Consider the following 23,658-nt stretch of genomic DNA (forward strand, 5'->3'; position numbering starts at 1 on the left):
CAGAATATTTTCAGATTCTCTCGTGATCAGGGATGGGAAGAGGGAACATTTCCTCAGCAGTCTGTGGAGATGTCTTCCAGGCCTCGGAAGGACACAGACCTGAGGGTCCTATCTGACGATGTGGGAAGGACGTGGGCAGCACAGAGTTATTAATTGGAATTTGGGAAATGTGAGTTTCATGTCTACCATCTGCCTTGTGATGTAGGGTTATCGTTATATCCGCCTTATAGTGTGGAAAACTCAGTTTCTGAAAGGTTGAGTAACTTGAACAAGGTCATGAGATTAAAACATACCAGAGCCAGAATGTAAACCCACGAATACCTGACTTCAAAGTCCATATCCTCTGCTTTGCCTCACAGTGGTTTCAAAAACACATATTGGTAACAAAATTTATTTGGCCTTGACCTTCTTTCACCCTTTGCTTTGGAGCACGTCCTTTTTAATTGTAAGGGAAATTCTGAATCATTTTGTTGAAATGAGAAGTTCTAACCATTCCTTCTTAAAAAAAGGAGTTTGTTTGTCTTTTTAATATTTTATTTATTTAATTAGGGGGGCTGCGAGCACATGAGCAAGGGGAGGGACAGGGAAAGAGGGAGAAGTAAGCTCCCCGCAGACCAGGGAGCCCCCACACTGGGCTCAATCCCAGGACTCTGGGATCATGACCTGAGCCAAAGGCAGATGCTTAACGGACTGAGCCACCCAGGCGCCCCAAAGGAGTTTGGGCCTTGAAGGATGTCGCCGTTTCTATTGTCTGATGAAGAGCATTTCAGGCAGAGGACCCGCGTGGGCAAAGGCGTGGAAGGGAGAAAATTGTGGGGATAGTCAGGGAGTGAAGAGTAGTTCCAGTGCGTATATCCATGCGGGAGGGTCTTGTCATGCCAGGACTGAAAACCTTGCCAGCAGCTGGTGAGCTGAGGGACGCTACTTTGAAGGGTGATCAAAGCGCCTAGAGCTGTGTCCCAAGATTGTTCCGACAGCGGTGTAGATTGAAGCAGATTGTGATAAACCAAGGGAGAACTCATGTGTTACCCATCATAAGCTACTAGGGAGCTAGCGAAATGTGGATTTCCATTTCTTCAATTCAGGAGCCATTAGCTCTGTCCTGGAAATTTCCCAGAGCTGAGAGTAAACACTGTATCACACTGGTCAAGGATGCAGAGTTTGGGGAAGTTGAGGAACACCCGTAAGCCAAAAGGTAGATGCTCGAAGATTAAATATTCCTTAGCAGTGGTGAGTGAGCAGTTGGAAATAGGAAAACATGAATTCCTGCCACCCTCCTGTCTGTTGCCTCCCACCAACCATTCCACTGAAACTTGATTTCTCCTGTGGCTGTTTGGGTAAATTAGTCACAAATGGAATTATTCAAAGAATGAGGCATTTACTCTGCATTTAATGCACTGCCATTACCCCTCTGTTTAGGTCTTTGATCTCTGTTGCTTCAATTAGAAGGCATTTCTGAGTTACGCCTGCCCCTGCGCTGAGGGCCCCGGGAAGTCCGTGTCACACAGTCGGCAGCCCCGTTGTGAGCTTTCCAGATGAGCAACGTCTGGTTGACACATGCTTCGTTTTTGTGGGCCCACCAGATGCGGTCACAGGTCAGCCTTTCTTGCTGCTCGGCCTGAAACAGAGCCACAGTACAACAGATTTCCAGGAACAGCCCCATGATTCCGATGTGCCCCTGTGCTATTGACTTTTCCCAGACCGATGTTCATAATCGCTCAGTAGGTACTGACTGAACACCAGCTGTGTGCCTGCCATTATCTTTGGAGTTTGGAACATGAAACTTCTTTCTGGTTCATTTATCTGATAACTTGTTTATAATCTTAAAAGCAAACCAACAGGAAAGACCTGTAGAAACATTCAGTCTACTAGACAGCAAACTATACAGAAAGCTGTCATCGTCAAGATGATACAGCGAGAATGTCATGTAAGGACATTAGGGTGGGATGCAACTCTTGTAGCCTCTTTCTTCTCTCAAAACTCGCGGATCACTGTGAAAGACAAGGAGAATGAGGAAAAGAAACACAGATTCTCCTTCTGATGAGGTTAGTTGTCGGCTCTAACGTCAGTCCACCGGCAGGGAAGCCAGAAACGCTGGCGGTCTGAGGGCTGCGTTAGCAGGGTGCCGCCCGGTGAGATCTGAGCGCCTACATCAGTGGCTCCCAGGGAGAGGCAAGCAGGTTTACTGCTGACCTCTGGAAAGGCTCAGAAATTAAAGATGCCCGGTACTGAAGAGGATGAGTTGCCTCCGGTAGCTTGCAAGGGAAGGAATGTTTGAGAGATGCAGGAGGTCCTCCCCTCCCGCCAACCAAGGAGTGGGGGGGGGGGGGGGGGTGCTTGCTTGTTCTTGTTCACAGTTACAGCCTCTCGGGCAGGGCCCCAGGACTCAGATAGAGCGGAAGTTGAGCATAAGGAGGAAATAAGGGCCGTAGATTATCCGGAATTCTGTCTCCCCAAGGGCCAGACCTGTAGCGGCCAGGTTTATACTTTCTGTTGATTAAAACAGAATTAAAAAAAAAAAAAAGACTAGAAAAAAGTTTGAAAGGAAATATTCCATAATTTTAATCCTGGTTAGAGAACTCTTGGTGATTTGTTTTTCTTTTTTTCCCTCTGTTTTACACATTTAATGTCAGGTGTGTATATTACATAGATGCTAAAAATAGCAAATAATTCAGAGAAATAGTAATTGGGATGAAGAAGAAAGGAGGAGAAAACTGTTTATCGAATTTTATTTGAGAGAAAGAGAGAATGTATGGGGCCGGGGGGAGGCAGAGGGAGAGGGACAAGCAGACTCTGTAGTCAACGAGGAGCCCAACATGGGGCTCAATTCCAGGACCCTGAGATCACAACCGCAGCTGAAATCAGGGGTCAGGCACACAACTGATTAAGCCACCCAGATGCCTCTCCAGTATACTTCTTCTAAAACTTTTTTTTTTTAAGTGTTTGCCCTAGAGTTTGCAATATAAATATACATTTACAACTAATCCAAGTCAACTTTCAAATAACTCTATACCGCTTCATGGGCGGGTACCTTACAATAACAAAATAATTCTGATTTCTGCCTCCAGTTCCCTAATTGCTGTATAAGCATACATATATTGTTGTTATTATTTGAACAAACTTTTGTTTGTTAGATCAATTAAAAATAAGAAATATAAGAGTTCTCTTTTACCTTCCATTGTTCCTTCCTCGATGCACGTCCTTTCTTTATGAAAATCCAAGTTTCTGACCTACATCATTTTCCCTTTCTCTGAAAATCTTCTTTTAACATTTCTTACAGTCCTTCTGACAACAAATCCCCTCGATTTTTGTTTGTCTGAAAAACTCTTTATTTCTCCTTCTTCTTTTGAAAGGCAGTTTCACAGGGCACAGAATTCAAGGTTGGTGTTTTCTTTTCTCCTATTTTTTTTAAGATTTTATTTATTTATTTGACAGATCACAAGTAGGCAGAGAGGCAGGCAGAGAGAGAGGGGGAAGCAGGCTCCCCATCGAGCAGAGAGCCCTGCTTGGGGTCGGGTAGGAGAGAGGAGGGGCGTCTGGCTTCTCTCTACTCCCAGGACCAAGCAACGCCCTGGTGGGTGGTGTCGCAAGTGGTAAAGGACCGTTGATTGAGCTGGAGCCGGTGGTGATGGTCGGAGGCTAGAGTCCCATGCAGTGGGACCCAGACCCCAGTTCACTGGCTGGTAGTTATGTCCTGCTGGACAGACCCTTTTCCCCAGGTAAGAAAAGACAAGAGGTTTATCCCCGGGCACCCTGCTCTGTCCGAGGGTCCGTCTCGATCCCAGGATGCCAGGATTATGACCTGAGCCGAAGGCAGAGGCTTTAACCCACTGAGCCACCCAGGTGCCCCTTCTTTTCTCCTCTTAACATTTTAAATATTTCGTTCTACTCCTGCTTGCATGTTTCTGGGAAGCCAGACGTCATTTTTATCCTTGCTTCTCTGTAAGGAAGGCTTTTCCCCTCTGGCTTCTTTTAAGACTTTTCTTTATCTTTTATTGTCTGGAGTGTAAATATGGTGTACCTGGGTGTAGTTTTTGGCATGTATCATGCTTGGTGGTCTCTGGTCTTTCTGGATCTGTGGTTTGGTGTCTGACATTTATTTGGGGGGAAATCCCAGCCATTGTTGCTTCAAATATCAGTTCTGTTCCTTCCACTTTCTATTCTCTCTGATAGTCTTATAATGCATATGTTACACCTTTTATATTTGTCCCACAGTTCTTGGATATTCTGTTCTCCACCCCCCACCTTTTTTCTCCTTGTTTTCCATTTTGGAAATTTCTGTTGTTATACCCTCAAGGTTAGCCATATTTCCCCCTTCCCCATGTCCAGTCTAGTAAGGAATCCATTAAAGCATTCTTTACTTCTATTATATTGTTTTTCCTCCCCAGCATTTCTTTTGAATCTTTCTTAGAATTTTCCATCTCTCTGCTTCCATTATCCACCTGTTCTTGCATGTCGTCTACTTTTTTTTCCCCCATGAAAGCCCTTAGCATATTAATCAATATTTTTAAAATCCTGGTCTGATAATCCCAGCATTGCTGCTGTATCTGGCTCTGGTTCTGATGCTTGTTCAGTCTGTTCAAACTGTGTTTTTGCCTTTTAGTATGCCTTGTAACTGTGAAAGACCTTTAATAGCATAGTGGTGAGGTCTGGAGTCCTGTGATTAGGTCCTGTGAACTTGACCAGTGCTTCTCAGTGCTTTTTCCCATCTCAGGTGGGACAAGGTATCTAAAGTGAGCTGGAGTTGGATCTTTCCCTTCCCCCAGGTCACTTAGGCTCTGGCGTAACCCCAGCAGAGTTGGCTATGGTAAAATCATTTCTCCTGAGGCCAATGATGGTAAAGAACAGAATTCTGTGACATTTTTCAACGTGGTTGCTTTTCCCTGCCTCTGCTGGAAGCATGAGGTGGTTCTTCTCTGGTATTAACTGTGAGGGTCTGCTAGAGCTCTTGGAGGTAAAACTCACCAAAGTGTGGGGGCCCCTCATACTGGGTCCTGCTAGATGTTTTGACTCTCAGACTTGTGCACACTGAGTTTCCAGCAATTTGTCCATGATGGTTTAGGTTCCCTGACCTAATGCCGCATCCTGCCGAGCTTTCTGCTTCTATACACTGTGATTCTCTGTGTCCATCTCCGCAGGTTGGGGACAGCAGTCTGCCCTCTGATCTCACTTGCCTGACAGTTCTAAGAGGAATGGTTGATTTTTCGGTTTGTTTCACTTTTTACTTGTTAGGATGGAGTGGGGACTTCTCTGCTCCTTCTGTGCTAGAGTGGAGAACCCAGTCTCATCCTGTTTTGAAAACGGGGCTTTGGATGGTTTTATGTTCTCAGACGTGATGTCAGCAACACAAACTGCCTGGCAACCCAGCGGTTTCTAGTTTTATAAGAGCGTATAAAGAAGGACCTTGTGTCTTAACCCTATAAGCTTCCCTTGACTCTTTTTTTTTTTTATTTTAAAGATTTTATTTATTTATTTGACAGAGAGAGATCACAAGTAGACAGAGAGGCAGGCAGAGAGAGAGGGAGGGAAGCAGGCTCGCCGCCAAGCAGAGAGCCCGATGCGGGACTCGATCCCAGGACCCTGAGATCATGACCTGAGCCGAAGGCAGCGGCTTAACCCACTGAGCCACCCAGGCGCCCTCCCTTGACTCTTTTATAGTTCACCTAAAATTCCAATTTCTGGCAAGATCTGAAACTATAGCTTTTTGGGTTTTGTCATGTATTTAAAATATCATCCCAGAAGTAAGCCCATGAGAGACATTATCATGTATTAAGGGCTACTGTGATTTTTCCTCTGTGGATGTTCCTTGAAACATGGCAAAACTCAGAGATGATTGGTTTTGCAGCTGTCGAGGTCAGGCCCCGGCCCACGGTTGTGCATCCCTGTTTTCTCTTTACCATTCAGCACAAGCAGCATTTGGGGCTCTGTCTCTCCTTCCCCCCACCTCATCTGGTTGACATATTGATAGGAGCTTGGCCAGGCTGTCTGGCAACTGAACCAAAAACCATATGGCTTGTTCAGTCAGAAAGAATGTTCGGGAATAACAGAATCACGTGGACTGCCCTGCACAAGAACTTCAGTTGCAGAGGCACTGAACTGAGAAGGAGGGCAGGCATCGCCCAGGCCTTCCCCTCGTTTCACAGTTCTGGAAGCAACATTAGCAAGATGGTGTCTCTGACAACGTCCGATTCTTCAGTCTCTCCACGTATGGTCACCCTGCAAGATAAATGACAGAGCGAAATGAAAGAAATTAAACCACTTGTTTAAAGCCCCATGGGTACTGCTAGAAATAGGCGAGGAGTGAGATTCGTTGCCTGCTGCCTTTGGATCTCACCATGAAGTCAGTGGTTCCGAAGCATAGTTTTTCTCTACCACCAACCCTTTCTTGTGTCAAGTGCTGGCCATCTCCTGTGGGAGCAGATGACAAAAAGCTGCTGGCCCATGTGGGAGGGTCTGTGGATAAGGCTGTGTTAGGAGTGAGACTGTAGAGTAAGTGTAACCCTTGCCCCTTCCTCAGAGTGCTGCTGCGAACATCGACCCCTCTCCATTCTCTCCCCTGTTCATTCGGAAAGAGTTTACCAAGCCCCTTACCAGATTTCCAGGCCCTGTTTCAAGCACGGGGGTGTGCCCCTGAACGAAGCAGACAGAAACCCTTGCTTTCATGGAGCTTATGTTTGCATAAATGCAAATCACAGTAAAATTGCTTTAGGAGGGGTGCCTGGGTGGCTTAGTGGGTTAAAGCCTCTGCCTTCGGCTCAGGTCATGATTTCTGGGTCCTGGGATCGAGCCCCGCATTGGACTCTGCTCAGCGGGGAGCCTGCTTCCCTTCCTCTCTCTCTGCCTGCCTCTCTGCCTACTTGTGATCTCTGTCTGTCAAATAAGTAAATAAAATCTTTTTTAAAAAATGGCTTTAGGAGACTTGGGGCTTCTACAAAGATGCCCTCCCCTTCTTGGCCCCCAGGGCTTCTGAAGGGTCCTGAGGGCACCGTGTGAAAACCACTGCACTAAGCCATGCGTCTTAATATTCAGAACGTTGTTCTGAGCTGGCGTGGAAAAAAAAATTGGAATTCTATAGGAGCATTTAAATTTTCCATTACTGACATAAACCCTTCCAGAAACACCAGGTAGGAGAGAAGGATGGTTCGTGTGTTTGAGGGTCCAGTTTGGAGAGCTAATTAGTGGCTCATCTGTTTCCTTCCGTAGCTATCCAGAACACTCGCAGCTGTGTGTCTCACTTTGCATCTTATGCAAGCCGATACTTGAGTGGGGGAAGGAAATTCGGATCCAAAATGCTGACAAGATAAAGTATATTCTCTAAAGACTCATTCCTATTAGAAATGAAGTTATAACCCAGACATCTTCTCTCAGCTGGCTGATGTGGGGAAAGTGGCAAAACTTGAGAAATTTATTTGCTTGAAAATGACGTTCCTGGGGGTGCTTGGGTAGCTCAGTTGATTAAACCTCTGCCTTCAGCTCAGGTCATGATCTTAGGGTCCTGAGATCAAGCCCCGCAGGGCTCTCTGCTCAGCAGGGGGCCTGCTTCCCACTCTACCCCAGTCCCCCGCCTGCCTCTCTCCCTAGTTGTGATCTCTCTCTGTCAAGTAAATAAATAAAAATCTTGTAAAAAAGAAAAGAAAATGACATTTCTAGAAATCGGGATTGACTCAGTTTATATCAGAAGAACAGGCCTGTGCCCCTTGGCTAAGAGGGGTACAGGGGAGACTGTTTTTTCGTGGCACCTGAGAGAGAATTAAGAGGAGGTCATGAACGCTGTCTCGGGATTATCTTCAGTTCATTTCAGTGGCCTGCGAACATTTGAACCTTATCTAACTCTGTCTTCCCTTGGGAATCTTCAAGAACATCTGGGAAAATTTTAACAAAGTGAGTTGATTTTTTGGAGATAAGGGGTCGATTTTTTTTTTTTTTTTTTAATGTTGGCATCTTAAACACACAGGAGGCCTTAGGCATTCGTGTGGAATCTGCCCCAAGACATTCACGGATTTCCAAAGGTAACAATGCCATATAACATAATTCTTGCTTTCTCTCTCCTTGAAAGACGTAAAATATAATTGAAAAAGTGAAGTAATCCAGGTATGTAATGATCCTGTAAATTCAGTATTAAAGCAGTCTCCACCACTACTTTCTGGCTGGTCTTTCCAGTCGGTTCTGTTCGCTTCTGTCACCAGCATTACCAGCTGGTTTTCCTGTCAGCGGCAGTTTTTGGCAGAGAAAAGATCCTTGCCACTTCCCCTGTTTCTGCTTTTATTACAAATAGCCCAGAATCACAAAGCCTATGAATGATCATCGTTAGTTAATGGACCTTTTTTCTGTGAACATCAGCCTTACAGCGAAGAGGATCCAAATACCTTTCTCAGTAAAATGACACATCATTACCCAGCTTGGACCTCTAGCCTCAAGCGTGCTCACACGGGCCAGTCTCAAATCCGTCAACACCGTCTGTCGTCCCTGCGGCTGATGAAACTTTCCGTCAGCGCTGGTTTCCCGTTGGATTCTGATTTTATCTACATTCATGTGTCCTTGTAATCTGTTTCCCCAATAGTGTCCTGTCCAGTGCACTCAAATGAAATGCGTAGATTTCACTTATTTTCTCTGTGCATATTACATCTTACCGTTTAGAAGAGGAGCCATGAGACTGAAGAGAGCCTTGGTGCAGGGTGGGCAGGCAGGGACGCTAGGCCTCCGGTGTCCTAGGAGGGCGCAGTAAAAGGTGGGAAAACAGGGAACCCGTCTCAGATACAGAGGAAGAGGCCATCTGGTTGGTCATCTCCACCCGCCTCTCTTTGCTCCTTTCATTTTACAAATGGGGAAGCTCATCTCCCTTAAAGTCATAGCCGGCAGAGTCAGGACTGGATCCCCGGTCACCTGACTCCTGTCCCTGGGCCTTCACTGTCGGGCCCCGCTGGCTGCTAGGCTGGTGGCTCGTCCTCATCAGAAGACCCCGATCAGGAGCATCTGCAGCCTCAGGTCGTCGGAGCTGGGATGGGTGTTGGGGCTGGCCAAGCCCCGTGCCTCACTTACTGTCCGCAGGTGGCTACAGCCTCTCTCCGGGTCACTGCTGTCTTGCTGCTGCTTAATCACTGGTATGAGCTCGACCCCTCCAGTTTTTAAACACTCTCTCTAAGGGAATCCCAGTATCCTGTGGTTTCTGGTCATTTGTCCCCATTGTCTTTCTTGATGGACCTGTCACCGTACTATATGCTAGAAATACAAAGGGAAATAAAATGTGGCTTCTCCTCTCCAGGGTAACTTTGTAGTTTTTAGGAAAAACAGATATGTGAGCTGTCATGGTCCTGCAGGAGTACTGCGGATGGGGAGGAGGGTCTGAATCAGACTAGAAGGTGAGGAAAGCGTCCAGAAGGAGGGGACCGTTGAGCTGAACTTTGGAGTAGGAGACAGAGTGATGAAGCAAGGGGGAAGGGCACCTCAGATGAAGGGAAGGGCACGGTGTTCTGTGCGGCTAGAGCAAGGGAGATTTATGGCAAATGATGGAGAGAAGGTGAGGATAAAAGCAAGGGCCAGAGCGTGAAGGGCCTTACTTGACAACCAGTCTGCACCATGTGTGGTTCGTATTGTCAGAAATGTATTTTGTGGTCTTCGCTCCCCCCCCCAAGATGCCTTCAGGTTTCACTTTTCCTGCTTTGGAGCATGGACCATGCTGATCCAAATTCTGCCACCATCGTTCAAATTCTGCCACCACCGTTCAGCCCTTGGAGCCTTAGTCTCCTCATCTGTAAAATTAAGGCCATAGGAGCTGCTCCCGACTCCGGTGGAGAGAAGGAGTGTGTGACAGCACCTCATACAGCACCCAGCTCCTGTAGCTATTAAAGCACATTGTTTCCCTTCTTTTCCTAAAGTCTGCAGTGATTGCACTCACAGCCCCTGCCTCGGCCGGTACGGACCCTGACATCAGACTGGCATTTTCTTGCCAAGGAGCCTTTCCTTATACCTGAGCACACAATTTGAGATTTGGAGTGAAATTAAGCCTGAAGCCCAGATTTGCCTCATGACTTCCTAAGTCTTGTGAGAAAAAATAATCAGTAGGGTGAGTTACTTCTTTTCCAGATCTCCTGCACTGAAGCGGGGCTAACTACAGAGGCAGACCGTGAGGAGTTCTGGAGGACAGAGACAAAAGGCCAGGGAAGCTACTGGATGTGACTGAAGCGTGTGGAGGTGACCGTGCTGGTCTGACAGATCTGTTTGGCTTGAGAAGGATTTTGAGCCTATCGAATCTAATAGTAGTATTTCTGGAGCAGAAGGTACGCATGAGCCAAAGCACATATAAGACATGTAGCAACCCGGGGAAGGATCCAGAATGTAAAAGAAAGAGTTTCATTATTTGCAGTGACATGGCAGTTCAGATTTGAGAGGAAAAAGTGTGCCCATGGACAAGTTGGAGCTAAGGCGTGAGGACTGGCCCCTTTCGAATCCCTTCCCAGGGTCTTTGCCAAGCAAGAGAAGCAAGAGAAACACTGAAGAGAAGGGAGGGGGTCGTAAGGGGTGATGGGACAGGGGGAAAAGGAAGATTTAGTTATGGAAACAGAAATGAAGGAAAGAGCGATATGTCGGCTTTGTTTGTATTTCTATTATGTCTACTGTGTCAGAATCATGGTTTTTCTCCTGCCTGTCTTCTTTCCTCCCATCCTTCTTCTTGGGGAACTACATATTCAGGTCTAAATTATGACCGTGGCAAAACGATGAAGTCAAGTCAAAGTGAGATGAGCTTGCATGAATAATCTTCAGTTTCATGGAAAAACTTGTCTGTAGCTGGCAGTCTTTTCTTTACCTTTGGGTTTAATTCCTTTTCATTATTTTCTATACCAGTTCTTTTGCAAGTAATTGACTAACGCTGCAGATAAACACATACTCATTTGGTTTTCTGTAATTTGTCTCCTTCCCACATCTTCACTGACAGTGTTATCCTGAGAATGAGTTTCTCTTTCAGTAAACTGGGAAACAGACTAATAACATGCTGGGAAGGCAATCATTTTTCTAGGGGCTTGCTTCTGAAGGCCTGACATCAATATGTTGAAAGGCAACCGGAAGGGTGGCTTGACTGCCTTAAAATGGGTGTGGAATGTTCACGTGGTGACACGGTGAGAGACAAATCAGTATCCAGCAGAACGTAATGACCAAGGGGCTAAGTCAGAGCTCGAGACAGCTAGGCAGAGAAGGGAAATCAAAAAGTCACCTCTTGCCCCCTTCCCTAATCCTTCCCAGGTGTACCAGAGCAGGCTCATCTAAGAGGGAGGTAGCAAGGAAGATAGAGGAGGGCAAAGCGAGCGGACAGTGGTGGGAGAAAGAGGGATCCTGTGAATCACGGTGGTCTGTAGGGACTCAGAAGAAAGCAGGTGGAGTTAACGCCATCAGAAATTACACCTGCCTGCCTAGCTTGCTGCGGGCAGACGTATCATAGTTGCCATTTTGTCCCTTGACTTGGCTCAACTCAGACGATCTGAGCTGTCAGTTTATCTGACCATCTGTCCACGGCTCGTCTTAGGGGCTCACGTGATTTTGTGGATAATGTCTCAGATGTTTCCTGAGCATCTGAGCAGGTCCTGGACTTGGGGGAGAAGGCCATGATGGGTCAGTTATATATTTTCCTCAAGTCTATTTATCTGTTCACAAAAAGTATTTATAGAGGCCCACTGCATGCCAGGCACATTAGCAGGTGCAAGTGTAGAAAATACCATGATTTATTTATGTGGCTTCCTGATGATGAACATTTGGGCCATTTGCAGTGTGTTACATTAACAAGCAGTGTTACTGTGGACATTCTTCTCCGATGTGCCGCCCAGAGCTCATTTGCAAGAGGTTCTCTTAGGTAGTGAAAATGAATGAACTTTAGCTACATGCATCAACATATGTGAATCTTACGAACATAATGTCGAGCCAAAAACCAAAAACAAACACAAAAAATTTGCAAAATAATAAATGCAGTATGATTCCGTTTATAAGCAACCAAAAGCACGCAAAACTAAACAATATGTTGTTTAGGGATACATGCATATGGGATCAGACTTTTATAAAAACAAGGGAATAAGAAGCACAAAATTTAGATAGTGATTACCTCTGGAAGATGGAGAAGGAATGAGGTGGGCGGGAGCACGAAGGGTAGTGTCCTGTTCTACCAGTAATGGAAGATGTGGGTGATTTCTATTTATGCAGTGGGTAGTAGGTAAATGGAACCTTGTCGTACATCATAAATACTACAACATATGATATACAGCTTTCCCCCACTCTCTGAAAGTGGAGAGTTCCTTATGAAATCTTCACTAATCAGAAATGCTGTGACACAAAGATGTAATTACCATTAATTTATAGGGAAAATTTTTTGAGCGTTCTCAGAGCCCAAAAACAACCTCTCGGGCTTTTCTGATACCTTAAGACACATCTTGTTAATGGATGCACAAAATAAGTGTTTTAAAAAGGCACACAGAGAAAGATGCTCACAGACACAGGCCACAGGTGTGCTGAGATGCTGAGTGTAGGTCTTGGGGAAGGAGCTGGGCAGGGGCGCTCTCAGTGCTCGGGGAGGAGGGGGGAGGGGAGCCTTCATATAACAATTAATGCTGAACGCTATTTTTTCTTTTTGCCTTTTCCAGTGAAAGTGGAAATCCTCTTCAGATTTCCTCTGGTTAGTGAAAACAGGTGCTAATTTTAATGTAGGTCTTTTGGAAAAGCGAAGTGGAGTAGCGTGAGATTTTGAAAAGCAGAGGACACCTGTATTCATACACTTATGTGTAATGTGTATTATTATATTTATATTGGAAATACGTATTTAATTTTTTATTTAAATTATTTTTAAAAGGGAGGTGTGGATCATGACCCCAGGGGACTTACGGTTTATTGAAAAAGAAAAGACCTATAAGCGAATAAATGCCATAAAGGGCCTAAGAGCTGTGACTCGCTTGTTCAGCGGCTTACAGTCCCCAGCAGAGATTGATTTTTACATCATTAGCTTCAGTTCAGAGTAGAACGTGGTAAGTGCTGTAGTTTCTATGTGAATAAAGTGCTATGAGAGCATAGCAAAGTGAAATTAGTAGGACGTAGGAAACTTTCCTGAAGGGGGTGTCATTTAAGTTGTAGCTTGAAGGAGGAATAAAATTATGAGCCACAAAGACAGTGACCAAAGTATTTTTAAATAGGAAGCATAGGGACAGAGATCGAGAACTGAGCGAGTACAGGGCCGGACTAGGACGGCAAAGCAGCCAGTGTAACGGAAACACATAGCAAGCGTGGGGTGCGGTGGGAAGGGTGCGGGAGGGCTGGCTGTGGAAGGCCTTCGGTGTCATGTTGGAGAATTTTATTTTTTTTGCTGCAAGAACGGGGTAGATCTCACATTTCTCTTTTCTGGTGGCAGTTTGAAGGGTGGATTGACTAAAGACTGCGGGAGGGCAGGCAGAGAGCCTACCTTGGAAAGTTGAAAGCAAGAGATCTTGAAGGTCGAAGACAGGTGACAGCGATGGGAATGAATAGGCAGGGCTGAGGTGTGCGAGTGACTCCGAGGTATGACCTGATGGGCAATTGAATGTGGAATAATTTACCGCTTTTTTATCTACCTACCTACCATATCTACCACTTCGGGAGGTAGGGGGAGAGGGAGAGGGAGAGAATCTCAAGCAGACTTCCCAAAGCGAACCCCAGCGCAGGGCTCCATCCCAGGACCCTGAGATCTTGACCTTAACCGAAATGAAGAGGTGGATGCTTAACCGACTGAGCCATCCAGGTGTCCCTAACACTTTCTTTATCTTGCCCTGTGGCCTTGGTTCTGCACTGACTCCCGTGTCTGTCTCATGTTCATCTGCAGCCTTAATTTGCATAATTGTGCTGTAGTCCACAACTTGGGAACGGAGTTTCCAACTGCGCTGTAGCCGCCGTCTTGAAAACCCTCGTGTGGGAAAGATTAGGAGTGTGTGACTAATACCGATATTCGTACAGGGCAAGTGATGTAACGATTAAGGAGAAATATGATATGTTTTCCCTAATTACACCCTCGATCCCTCAGGACATTGATTTAATCATATCAGTGAGTTAACATTTAAAGGTGCCCGTTATACTACGTTAGTTTCTTTTCACTTTAAAGTATTATATCCATTAGCCTTTTTTTTCTAGTTATTTAAGATAAAAAGGATTATTGTGCTCAAAGTTAAACAGAAAATGCTTTTTTATTTCAACAAAAATCATTATTGAAAATCTTTCTAAACTTCTGTTCTGCCATAGTAGGTATAATAAACTAAACACATTTTTAAAAATGTTTTATTTATTTATTTGAGAGAGAGAGAGAGAAAGAGGGCAGGGGTGGGAGCAGAGGGAGAAGGATAAGCAGACGCCCCACAGCACAGAGCCCAAGGACACACGGCTTGATCCTAGGACCTGAGATCATGACCTGAGCTGAAATCAAGAATCGGGTGCTTGGGGCACCTGGGTGGCTCAGTGGGTTAAAGCCTCTGCCTTTCACTCAGGTCATGATCCCAGGGTCCTGGGATCGAGCCCTGCATTGGGCTCTCTGCTTGGCGGGGAGCCTGCTTCCTTCTCTCTCTCTGCCTGCCTCTCTCACTACTTGTGATCTCTATCTGTCAAATAAATAAATAAAATCTTTAAAAAAAAAAAAAAAAAGAATCGGGTGCTTAACTGACTGAACGATCCAGGTGCCCCCTAAACACATTTCATTTCATTTTAAAATATTTTATTTATTTATTTGACAGGGAGAGAGAGAGAGAGAGATCATAAGTAGGCAGGCAGGGAGAAAGGGGGAAGCAGGCTCCCTGCTGAGCAGAGAGCCCAATGTGGGGCTCGATCCCAGGACCCTGAGATCATGACCTGAGCCGAAGGCAGAGGCTTAACCCACTGAGCCATCCAGGCGCCCCCTAAACACATTCTAATCTCACTTGGTGTTGAACTTCTGGGCTTCATTTGTGATACGAGATACTGTGGTTGAAGAACAGGCAGCAGACTTAACCACAGGATGCACTTTGGAAAGCGTAAGCAATTTTTCTTATTGTCGCTGTTCGTTAACTTTGAACCCTACACGTAAGCAATGACCTAGAGATGTGCTTTCCCTGCCTCCTCTCTTCGAAGTAACAGCCTGAAAGGTAATTTTAGCTAATTTAAAGATTTTGTATGGTTGGAGTTCAGTAGATCAACATGCAGACATGTTTCCCAAGGTAAATATGGAAGGAAAAGAAAGAGTATCATCTTGCCTTATTTCTTTCTCCTGAATACACTGATGGTAGTTTATATTATGGCCAAAGAGGTCTGACCGTCTTACTCCTCTTTAGGGATCTAGCCAACACTTTACCCAAAGGTATTTATTTTTATCAGTTTCTGGGATGTTTTGGGGATTTTGTGATTACATGCCTGTGAAGCTCCTGTGTTTTAGATTCTTAGAGCCTCCCGCTCAGCCTCTAATTGCTACCTGCTCCGTCTGATGACTGCCTTTCTGTTTGGAATCTAATGCCTTCCTAAAGCTAAAGATGCTTAACCTTCACCTCGAGTAGGTTTGCACTAACCCCCGAATAAGGAAGGGCGACCAGCTTCTCTTGGGACAGGACACTGTGTATGCCCTTGAGGACAGTTGGGGAATTGAGGCTCATCGTTTTGGGAAGTGTTTTTACCACTCTCTTCTGCCTGTATATTCAGGGCAATATCTCCTTTAGCTTAGCAAGAACTTGGAGCATCTACACTAGCCTACAAAACATGTCATTGGCATATGTTGACTTTCAGTGTTTCTTTTGCATGGAATGCCAGCCATGCTGGTAGCGAGGGGTTCCTCTCCTTAGTCTCGAGCAGGAGCCTCTGAGAAGCTAGTATCACAGTCTTCTCGAATTAGTTTGCTTAGAGCAGTGGTGACAATGATGCCCGTCACCCAGGACTTTCCTCTTCACCAGTAAGCTTCTGCTGCTTTCATTTGCTTTGGAAAATCAGTTTTCTGATTTATCGGGCTGAATTAGGGCAGGAGAAATCATCAGTTTACCCTTTTTTCCCCCCCTCAATTCTTGTCGGTCTTCTCTTTTTCATCATGACAATCCAAATAGTTACTGACCATCAGTAATTCTCTTTCCTGGGAGTCTTCGTAACTTTTTTTGTTGTCAACTCATTCATTTTTCTCTTAATCCTCCTTTCTTTTCATGCCTCGTTTCCTTCAGTTTCATTTTTTTTCTCCATTTCCCGAAGCGACCCTTGCATTTCAGCTCTTTGGGGTTAGCTTTTACAGTTAATGCTTTGGTTTATTTTTTTCTCCTCCAAATAAGCTTTACCATAATCATCTTTACTTAGGAGCATTTCTGTTATTTTCTTTGAAACCAGTATTTCTTAACTACCATTGATAATTCACTAAATCTCTTTTAGAAACAGCAGATTAATTCTTGTTTGGGCTGTTACACCACTCGTTGTCTCTGAATTCAAAGTTGGAAACCTCACATATGCAAATTAAGTTATGCCTGCTGTAATTATCAAACCCTGATTCCTTCAGCGAATATGTTCTATTTTGCATTTAGATGTTGGGGGAAAATGAGGAGCATGTGCAAAATAAGGCTGGAGGGAAAGAAAGAATCATTTGGAATTTTACTTTTTTTTATTTAAAGGAACTAATTAAATCTGTGTATAACCTAGGAAAAAAGAAAACGCACCTCTTTTATTTGTGATAGGGATCGGTAGGAGAACTGCTGAACCCCACAAATCAGGAAGTTTGGTGTCTTTTCTTCAGGGCGTAATACTGAGAGTAATCATTATAAAGGACAGTGTAAAGAAGTGAGGGGTTTTAATGGTTAGACCACAGGTATAGTGTGACTTTTATCTATTTAAAGATTTATTTATACATTTTAGAGAGAGAGCACTAGCAGAGGGAGGGGCAGAAGCAGAGGGAGAAGGAGAAAAGCAGACTCCCCACCTAGTGGGGAGCCCTATGTGGGGGCTCGATCTCACGACCCTGGGATCATGACTTGAGCCGAAACCAAGAGTCAGATGCTTAACCGACTGAACCACCTAGGTGCCCCCTTCTGACTTTTAGTAGTTAAGATTTATCTATCATCATGAAAAAATATTTTTAAAAACATCTGAAGAGTGTTTTTTGCATCATGGACATTTGGGGTGAACAGTTCACGGTCATATTTTTGTATGGTCAAGGAATACAGCGGGCTCGTGGCCACCAAGGTCCCTGGCTGGTGTTTTAGGGGAGCACCCACCCACTCCTTGGCATTGCAGGTGATAAGTGGAGTGCAGAAACCCTGTGCCCCATTTTGGTTTAGTTCCTGTGTGGTTTTTGTATATGTCTTTATAGATCTTTCTTCAGTTTCCATATATGTCAATGGTCTTCAAGTGCTGTCAGTGAAAAACAACCAGCTCAGATTCCGGAACATTCAGGACCTGTCTGTGCAGGGTCAGGATGGCTTTGAAATCCATCTGCCGCTTCTCTACCCAAACCATCCTCCCAAGTGCTTTCCCTTGGTTATTTAGAGAGAGCTGTGTGGTAGGCGGGAAAAGAAACTTGGGTTTCTTTTGGGTAGCAGAACTTGGGTTCTAAAGCAACTGAGTTAAACTCCATTCCAAAGGAAACTGCCCTGCTTAAGTCAGTACTGAAAGAAGATGCTGGGAACCCATGTGCATTGAGTCACCTCCAGAGTCTGGGCAAATTTGGCCAGACTGTTAACTTGGCACAAGCCACGGAACCTTAGATCAAGGTTGTATTTTGGGTTTTGAGTGACTTGCGATAATCCATTTTATGACAACTGACTCAGAGGCTGGAGAAAGCAAAGAACCGGGAGTGGTGATGGATGAGTTTGGGTGACGCTAAGAGTGGAGGAGAGCAGCCCAGTCTGTTTGGTGGAGGAGCTCCGAGCAGTGGCCGGAACCTCGGGGCCTGGTGTGGCTGAGGTGATGCAGATGTCCTGTCCCCACACCTCAGTTACGCAGAGCATGGCTTCTGTTCTGCTACAACCTGGAGGTGTACTCAGTGATGCGATGTGTCGTGAAATCCACACTATGTCTTTTTTCACAGTTTTATATTCCTGGAAGTGAAGTCCATTTCATAACAGCTAGCCTGACATAGTTTGCTCATGCTTTTTCTTAGTAGATCTCAGTAACATGGTGCAACTTCCTCTTTAGCGAGTGTGTCTTACGGTTGATGAACTTTGGTAATAACGATCTTGTTACTGTTCACTAAGCTGTGTGTGTGCCAGGAGCCCTTCCCAGGCCTGCATGCCATAGTAGCTCGTTTAATTCTCACAGTTTTTCTGCTTTACAGCTTTCTGGTAAATTCTGGTTCTTTGTTTCTGGGTTCTTCCTAATCAAAATTAATTGGCCAATAATACAGAAATGCAGACACATCATTTAGCACATGGCACCCCATGTAAAAATACTAATTCCCTGATGTTTTTAAATTTGATCAGGTGGGGCCGTCTGGGTGGCTCGGTTAAGCGTCTGCCTTCAGCTCAGGTCATGATCTCAGGGTCCTGGGATCCAGCCCCGTGTGGGGCTCCCTGCTCCTCAGGGAACCTGCTTCTCTCTCCTTCTGTCCCTCCCCGCACTCGTGCTCGCTCGCTCTCGCTCTCTCTCTGTGTCAAATAATTAAGTAAAATCTTTTACAAAAACGTGATCAGCTGGGAAGGCAAAAGGTGCCCACGAAGGCAAAAACCACCACATTTACTTTGCGGGGCGATGGGAGGATGGCCAGAGTGGGTGGGGAGGGTTCCCTGCAATCCTGTCTCTGGTGGCCCCGTGTGTGGCTTCCCGCAGATACTGGGACATTCGCGGGACAGTGTCAGGGCTTCATTTGCTCTTTCTTCCTGGAGCCATTTGCTCTTCTGTAGCTGATTGATCTTTCCAGCCTGCCCCGGGGAGAGACTATCCCTCTCTTCGTGGCACTAATTTGGTAGTGGTGGCTGGCTGCAGTCAGACAGTGGGAGAGTGGAAAATTCAAAGGCCATCCATTTTCCTTCCCGTCTCCCAGCTGGTCTTCGGTAATCCCCAGCAATCCTTCCTGCGGACGATCGGGGTGTGGGGAGGCCGGTGTGCCGCCCAGGGCCGTGGTCGGGCCGTGGACTCATGTGTTCCTGAATTGGCCTGACAGATTCGAGCGCTGCCCTGCGTTACTGCGGCTAGGTTCCTGACGGAGTGACCTACAAAGAAATACGGCCAATAGCCAGGAAAATTATCTTGGCTGAGAAAGGCTAAAATTTGTCAGAATTAGAGAAGAAAGTGACATGTTTTTCCTTTCTTCTTTCACTAGGCAAACTGGTGAAAGGGCTGGATTTTTCTCCCTCCGTCCCAGTGCCTAGCCTGGGCCTGTTGTATAAAATAGGCCGTTAATGAATGAGTGAATAAAGGCGTGGTACAGCACAGCACCATTCCAGACCTTTCCTGGCACTTGACCCCTTCCTCCCCAGCCTGCTTTGCGTATAATTCCTTGAAGGGCTGAGTTTTCTGCTGGGAAGGATATTTTGACAAACTGAGTCTTGCTGATGTGTGAGAGCAGGTGAGTATCTAGCCTTGGAATGGTGTATTGATTTCCCTTAGGCTTCCTTTCCTCATCCTTAGAAATGAAGACACCATTCTTTTATTTATTTATTTATTTGAGAGAGAGAAAGAGCGAACACAAGTGGGGGATGGTAGAGGGAGAAGCAGACTCCCCGCTGGGCAGGGAGCCCGATGTAGGGCTCGATCCCATGACCCTGAGATCATGACCTGAGCCGAAGGCAGACGCCTAACTGACTGAGCCACCCAGGCGCCCCAGTAAAGACACTGTTCTAAGAGCTCCCTTGCGAGGGGGTAGAGCTCCCAGGAGACGGCAAAGCAGCAGGGCTTCCATATGGGGCACTGTGGGGCACCCGTGCTCCTCCCTCTGGCAGGACAGGTGCGCCTGTGAGGCTTTGCCTGGTTGGAAACAGTGGGTTCAGTGGTGTGATGTTCCCGTGGCCTCAGCAGGTGGTAGCAGAAAGGTCTGAGGGGCCGCTGGGTCCCAACACCCCTGCCACCCTCCCCCACTTCCTGATGGCGCCCCTCATTGGGTGCCCCCGCCCCTGTGTCCTGTCCTCCCTGTGTATCCTTTCTGGCTCTTCAGGGTAAGAGTTACATCATGGCATTTCAGGCCGACTATCTTTGATATCGTTCTGCTTTTTCCTTCCTTTCCACTTGCAGTGAGGTGAACTAGGAACGGGACACATTTTAGAGGTTTATAAGGGTTTTTTGTTTTTTTTTTAAACCAGGGAATGCCATGTGTATGTATTTCTTCCACGTGCCATGGCAAAACCCCGGGTCTCGCTTCCTTTTGCTTCTCAGGGTTGGAGCGTCTGCTGTTATCAGATGTTACCACCTTCCACTGTTGGAAGTCAGAGTAGTCTGTGTGGGTAGGAAGCTGATGCCAACTGTCTTCAATCTCAGGAAAACATTTTCCAGAATTCCGAATTCAGCGGATGCCGTCCCACCGGGTCACAGAAGGCGTAAGAAGCGGGGTGATCCTTGTGAGTCCAGGTTGAAGGGCCTCCTTTCCCTGACCTGTCCCCGCTGAGCTCATGACCCCTTTGCTGGGCCCCGGCGTGGCGTGTGTGTGTGATTCATTGCCCAGTGCCACCGTGTCCCCAGCTGGTCTCAGCGTCTCCGAGCACGGAGTCAGTGCTGACACGTTCCTCTAGCTCCAGAACCTGGTCTGTGCAGATCCCTGAGTGAATGCTCGTAGGAAGGGATGCCGAGGGGGTGACAAAGGAAGGAGAGAAAGGGAGAAGGACAAGAGGAGATTTTTATCATTGTTGCGTAATGACGGTTGCCTTGGTTTATTAGCAGTGCCGTGTAGAAGTCACAAAGGCTAACGTCAGAAAGTCGCTGGTACCGAATGTACGTCCACCGGCATTCGCTCAGCAAACTTGAGTGCACTCAGTGTGTCAGACCAGTCTGAGGTGGGGTGCGTAGCGGGGAGTCATAAAATAGAATTTCAACCCTCTTGGAACTCAAATATCAAAAAAATTGTTACCTACAGGGTAAGATGTGGGAGTAGATTTGTGGGCAATTAGGGAGCACGAGCCAGAGAGTCCCCCTCCCCCAGCAAGGCAGTCGGGAGGCTCCTGCAGGACACAAGTGTTGAGTTGGGCCCCAGAGGATCATGGGAGTTGAGGAAATGAAGGGAGGGGACACTCCAGGCAGAGGGACTGGCCGCCCCTGTAGGGACGCAGAGGTGTCAAGAGTGGAAAGCACGGAAAATAGTGCGGGAGGGCAAGAGAAGACATGAAACGAGAAGATTAGGTCAGGACCAGATCTAGACTCAGGGACGGTGTCCCCCACCTAGGCCAGGACTCATCTGTTTTAAACCCCTGCTTTTGTTTTGCTCTCTTACTTAGGAGCCCCAGGAACTAGTTAAGAAGAGGGGTTTTTTTTTTTGGTGTTCTTTTATTTGAGAGAGAGAGAGAACATGAGCAAGAGAGCACAAGCAGGGGGAGTAGCAGAGGGAGAGAGAGAAGCAGGCTTCCCACTGAGCTGGGAGCCCAATGTGGGACTAGATCCCAGGACTCCGAGATCAGATCTGAGCCAAAGGCAGATGCTTAACTGACTGAGTCACCCTGGTGCCCCTGAGAAGAGTTTGTTAAACTTAACAACATATCTCAAAAGATATATTTAATCTGCTTTTCCAAATTCCTTCCTGTCTTCACATCTGATGAACACTGACCCAAGGAGGGGACCTCCCATGGGAGTCTCTGGAGGTCACCACTAAAGGGGTGCAGGGCCGGAAGAGGGGCTGGGAAGAGACCATGGATGTGTTCACCATGGTGTCAGGAGAGACAAATGATCAAGTGGAAATCCCACCAGAGTGTTTTGTGTCCCTGGCTGTCTGCAGGAGTGGCTGGAAGGAAGCGGGGAAGGGGCACTTATGAGCGACCTCAGGAGAAACTCGGGGTGGTGGGGAATGAAACCAAGATTTTTCTTCTCTTTTCCTTTGCAGTCTCAGGGACTAGGTGTGCACGGGCCTTCCCAGAAGGATTGACTCATTGAGGTGCCCCCTTGTCTCCTGCCACTGTCTGCCTGAAATCGCCCCAGCTGCTACTTTCCAGAACACCCCCCCCCCCGCCACCCACACCCATGCAGGTTGCAGATGCGCCATGTGCACTCCTCATGCTCTAATGTGCGACAGTCACTCCCTGAGGTGTCAGTGGCAAGGAGGTTCAGCATGACAGCCCCTTGCCTGACAGAATTTCTCCTGGAAAGAATATTCACCTCGGTTTCTACAGAGAGTGATCCGGGCTCACACTGGAATCTTTCACTGAGGATTGCGCGAAGCAGTTGGTTCATGTTTGGTTTTATCTTCCACATGGAACATTTTTTCCTGTAGTTTGATTTTCTCCATTAATGTGGTGGAAGAACATGGCGGGTCTGGGCCACGCTGTGCCACGCCCAGGTCAGTCTCCGTCAGGGGCTGCCCAGCATTTCGGATTTTAGTGCTCCAATGGAGAGACATTACAGAGCAGAGGACCTCACTGCCTTGGGTTAGAGTTTTGCTCCACTCGCCTGGAAAGAGAATCACAAAACTAGATTACACATGAGAGAACATTTGTAGAGACTCGAGCTGAACAGAAGAATCCTTACGTGTTCTCTGTGGAGGGAAAGTTGAGCTGGTCGTGATAATACACTTTCTGGCCAGGAGCGTGACTATGTGAAGTATTTTGCAGAAAGGACGCTGATGGCAGAGCTATGGAAATTATAACAATATCCTGTAATAAATTATTTAAGAATATCATTGTGTTTCTGAGCCTCGGGATGTGGGAGCAAAATGGCACGATGGAAACCCTGTTAAGAGCTTTTATACTTTTATACACACTTGACAGACGTCTGTTGCAAATGCTTTTCTCATCAGCTGAGTAATATAAGGAGGTGGAATGCCAGAGACTACCCGGAGGGGAAGAACAAAGAACAATGGACAAATTTGTGACCATCATTCCTGTTTTGCTTTCTCTTATCAGGGACAGTTGTTGGAGACATAATGGGCTCTGCCATGAGGAAAGCCCTTAGAAAAATGAAAATGTGGGTGGGTTTCCGAAGACAGACCTGTTATCCGAAAGGCCTTCATTTTGTGAACCTGCTAACATTTGGTAGCTCCGCCTCGGGACCACTCCAGAACAGGAAGCGCGATTTTAGGATTGGTATCCCTTCTCTTACGACACTGGCCTTGATATTGATTTTAGCCTTTGCAAGTCATTGTTGAGTTTTTGGTGTGTCTAGTGTGCACTCTTTGTGACCGTAGCTGGAAACGTGACCGACACTATTACTGTTGTGGAAACAGATAGTATTCAAGCGTGCGGGGCCTAGAACACATGTCCAAGTGTGTTGTGATATGGGATGTAGTAAAGAAGTGGTTCTTCAATTAGATTGTTTTATTTTTTTTACTTGGTTTGTATCATAAAGTACATTTGCAAAATCTTTAATAATATTCATATAACATAAAGACAGACGTTTAGCTTTCCCACTTAACAAGTGGTACCCATGGTTCAACTTGCTTTAAATTAGATTATTTATCAACATTTCAATGAATATTTTTATCAACATTTAATCAGCAATTTTTTAATCTATCAACATACATCTAAATATTTTTGGTTTGGGGCTTTAGCATCGTGCTTTTAAAACTTGATGCTTACCATTCTTATAATCTAGTCTTTAAAA

The 23,658-nt window shown here is 46.1% G+C and overlaps 1 protein-coding gene across 4 annotated transcripts in view; it reads left to right on the forward strand.

The window, feature by feature from the left end:
• SMYD3 (SET and MYND domain containing 3) overlaps window positions 1–23,658 on the forward strand; it is a 699,109-nt gene that overhangs the window by 516,417 nt on the left and 159,034 nt on the right. Inside the window, exon 1 of one of the 4 annotated variants that reach the window (XM_045982187.1) lies at window positions 1,999–2,045. The exons of 2 other annotated variants lie outside the window; for them this stretch is intronic. In XM_045982187.1, coding sequence (XP_045838143.1) covers window positions 2,010–2,045 — 36 coding nt within the window. In that variant the 5' untranslated portion in view covers window positions 1,999–2,009. Of the gene's footprint in view, window positions 1–1,998; window positions 2,046–15,094; window positions 15,114–23,658 lie in introns of those variants that run through there. One more of the 4 variants, XM_045982188.1, reaches the window with a different exon arrangement.

This window comes from Meles meles, chromosome 17 (genome assembly GCF_922984935.1).
Source record: "Meles meles chromosome 17, mMelMel3.1 paternal haplotype, whole genome shotgun sequence".
NCBI classification, from domain to species: Eukaryota; Metazoa; Chordata; class Mammalia; order Carnivora; family Mustelidae; genus Meles; species Meles meles.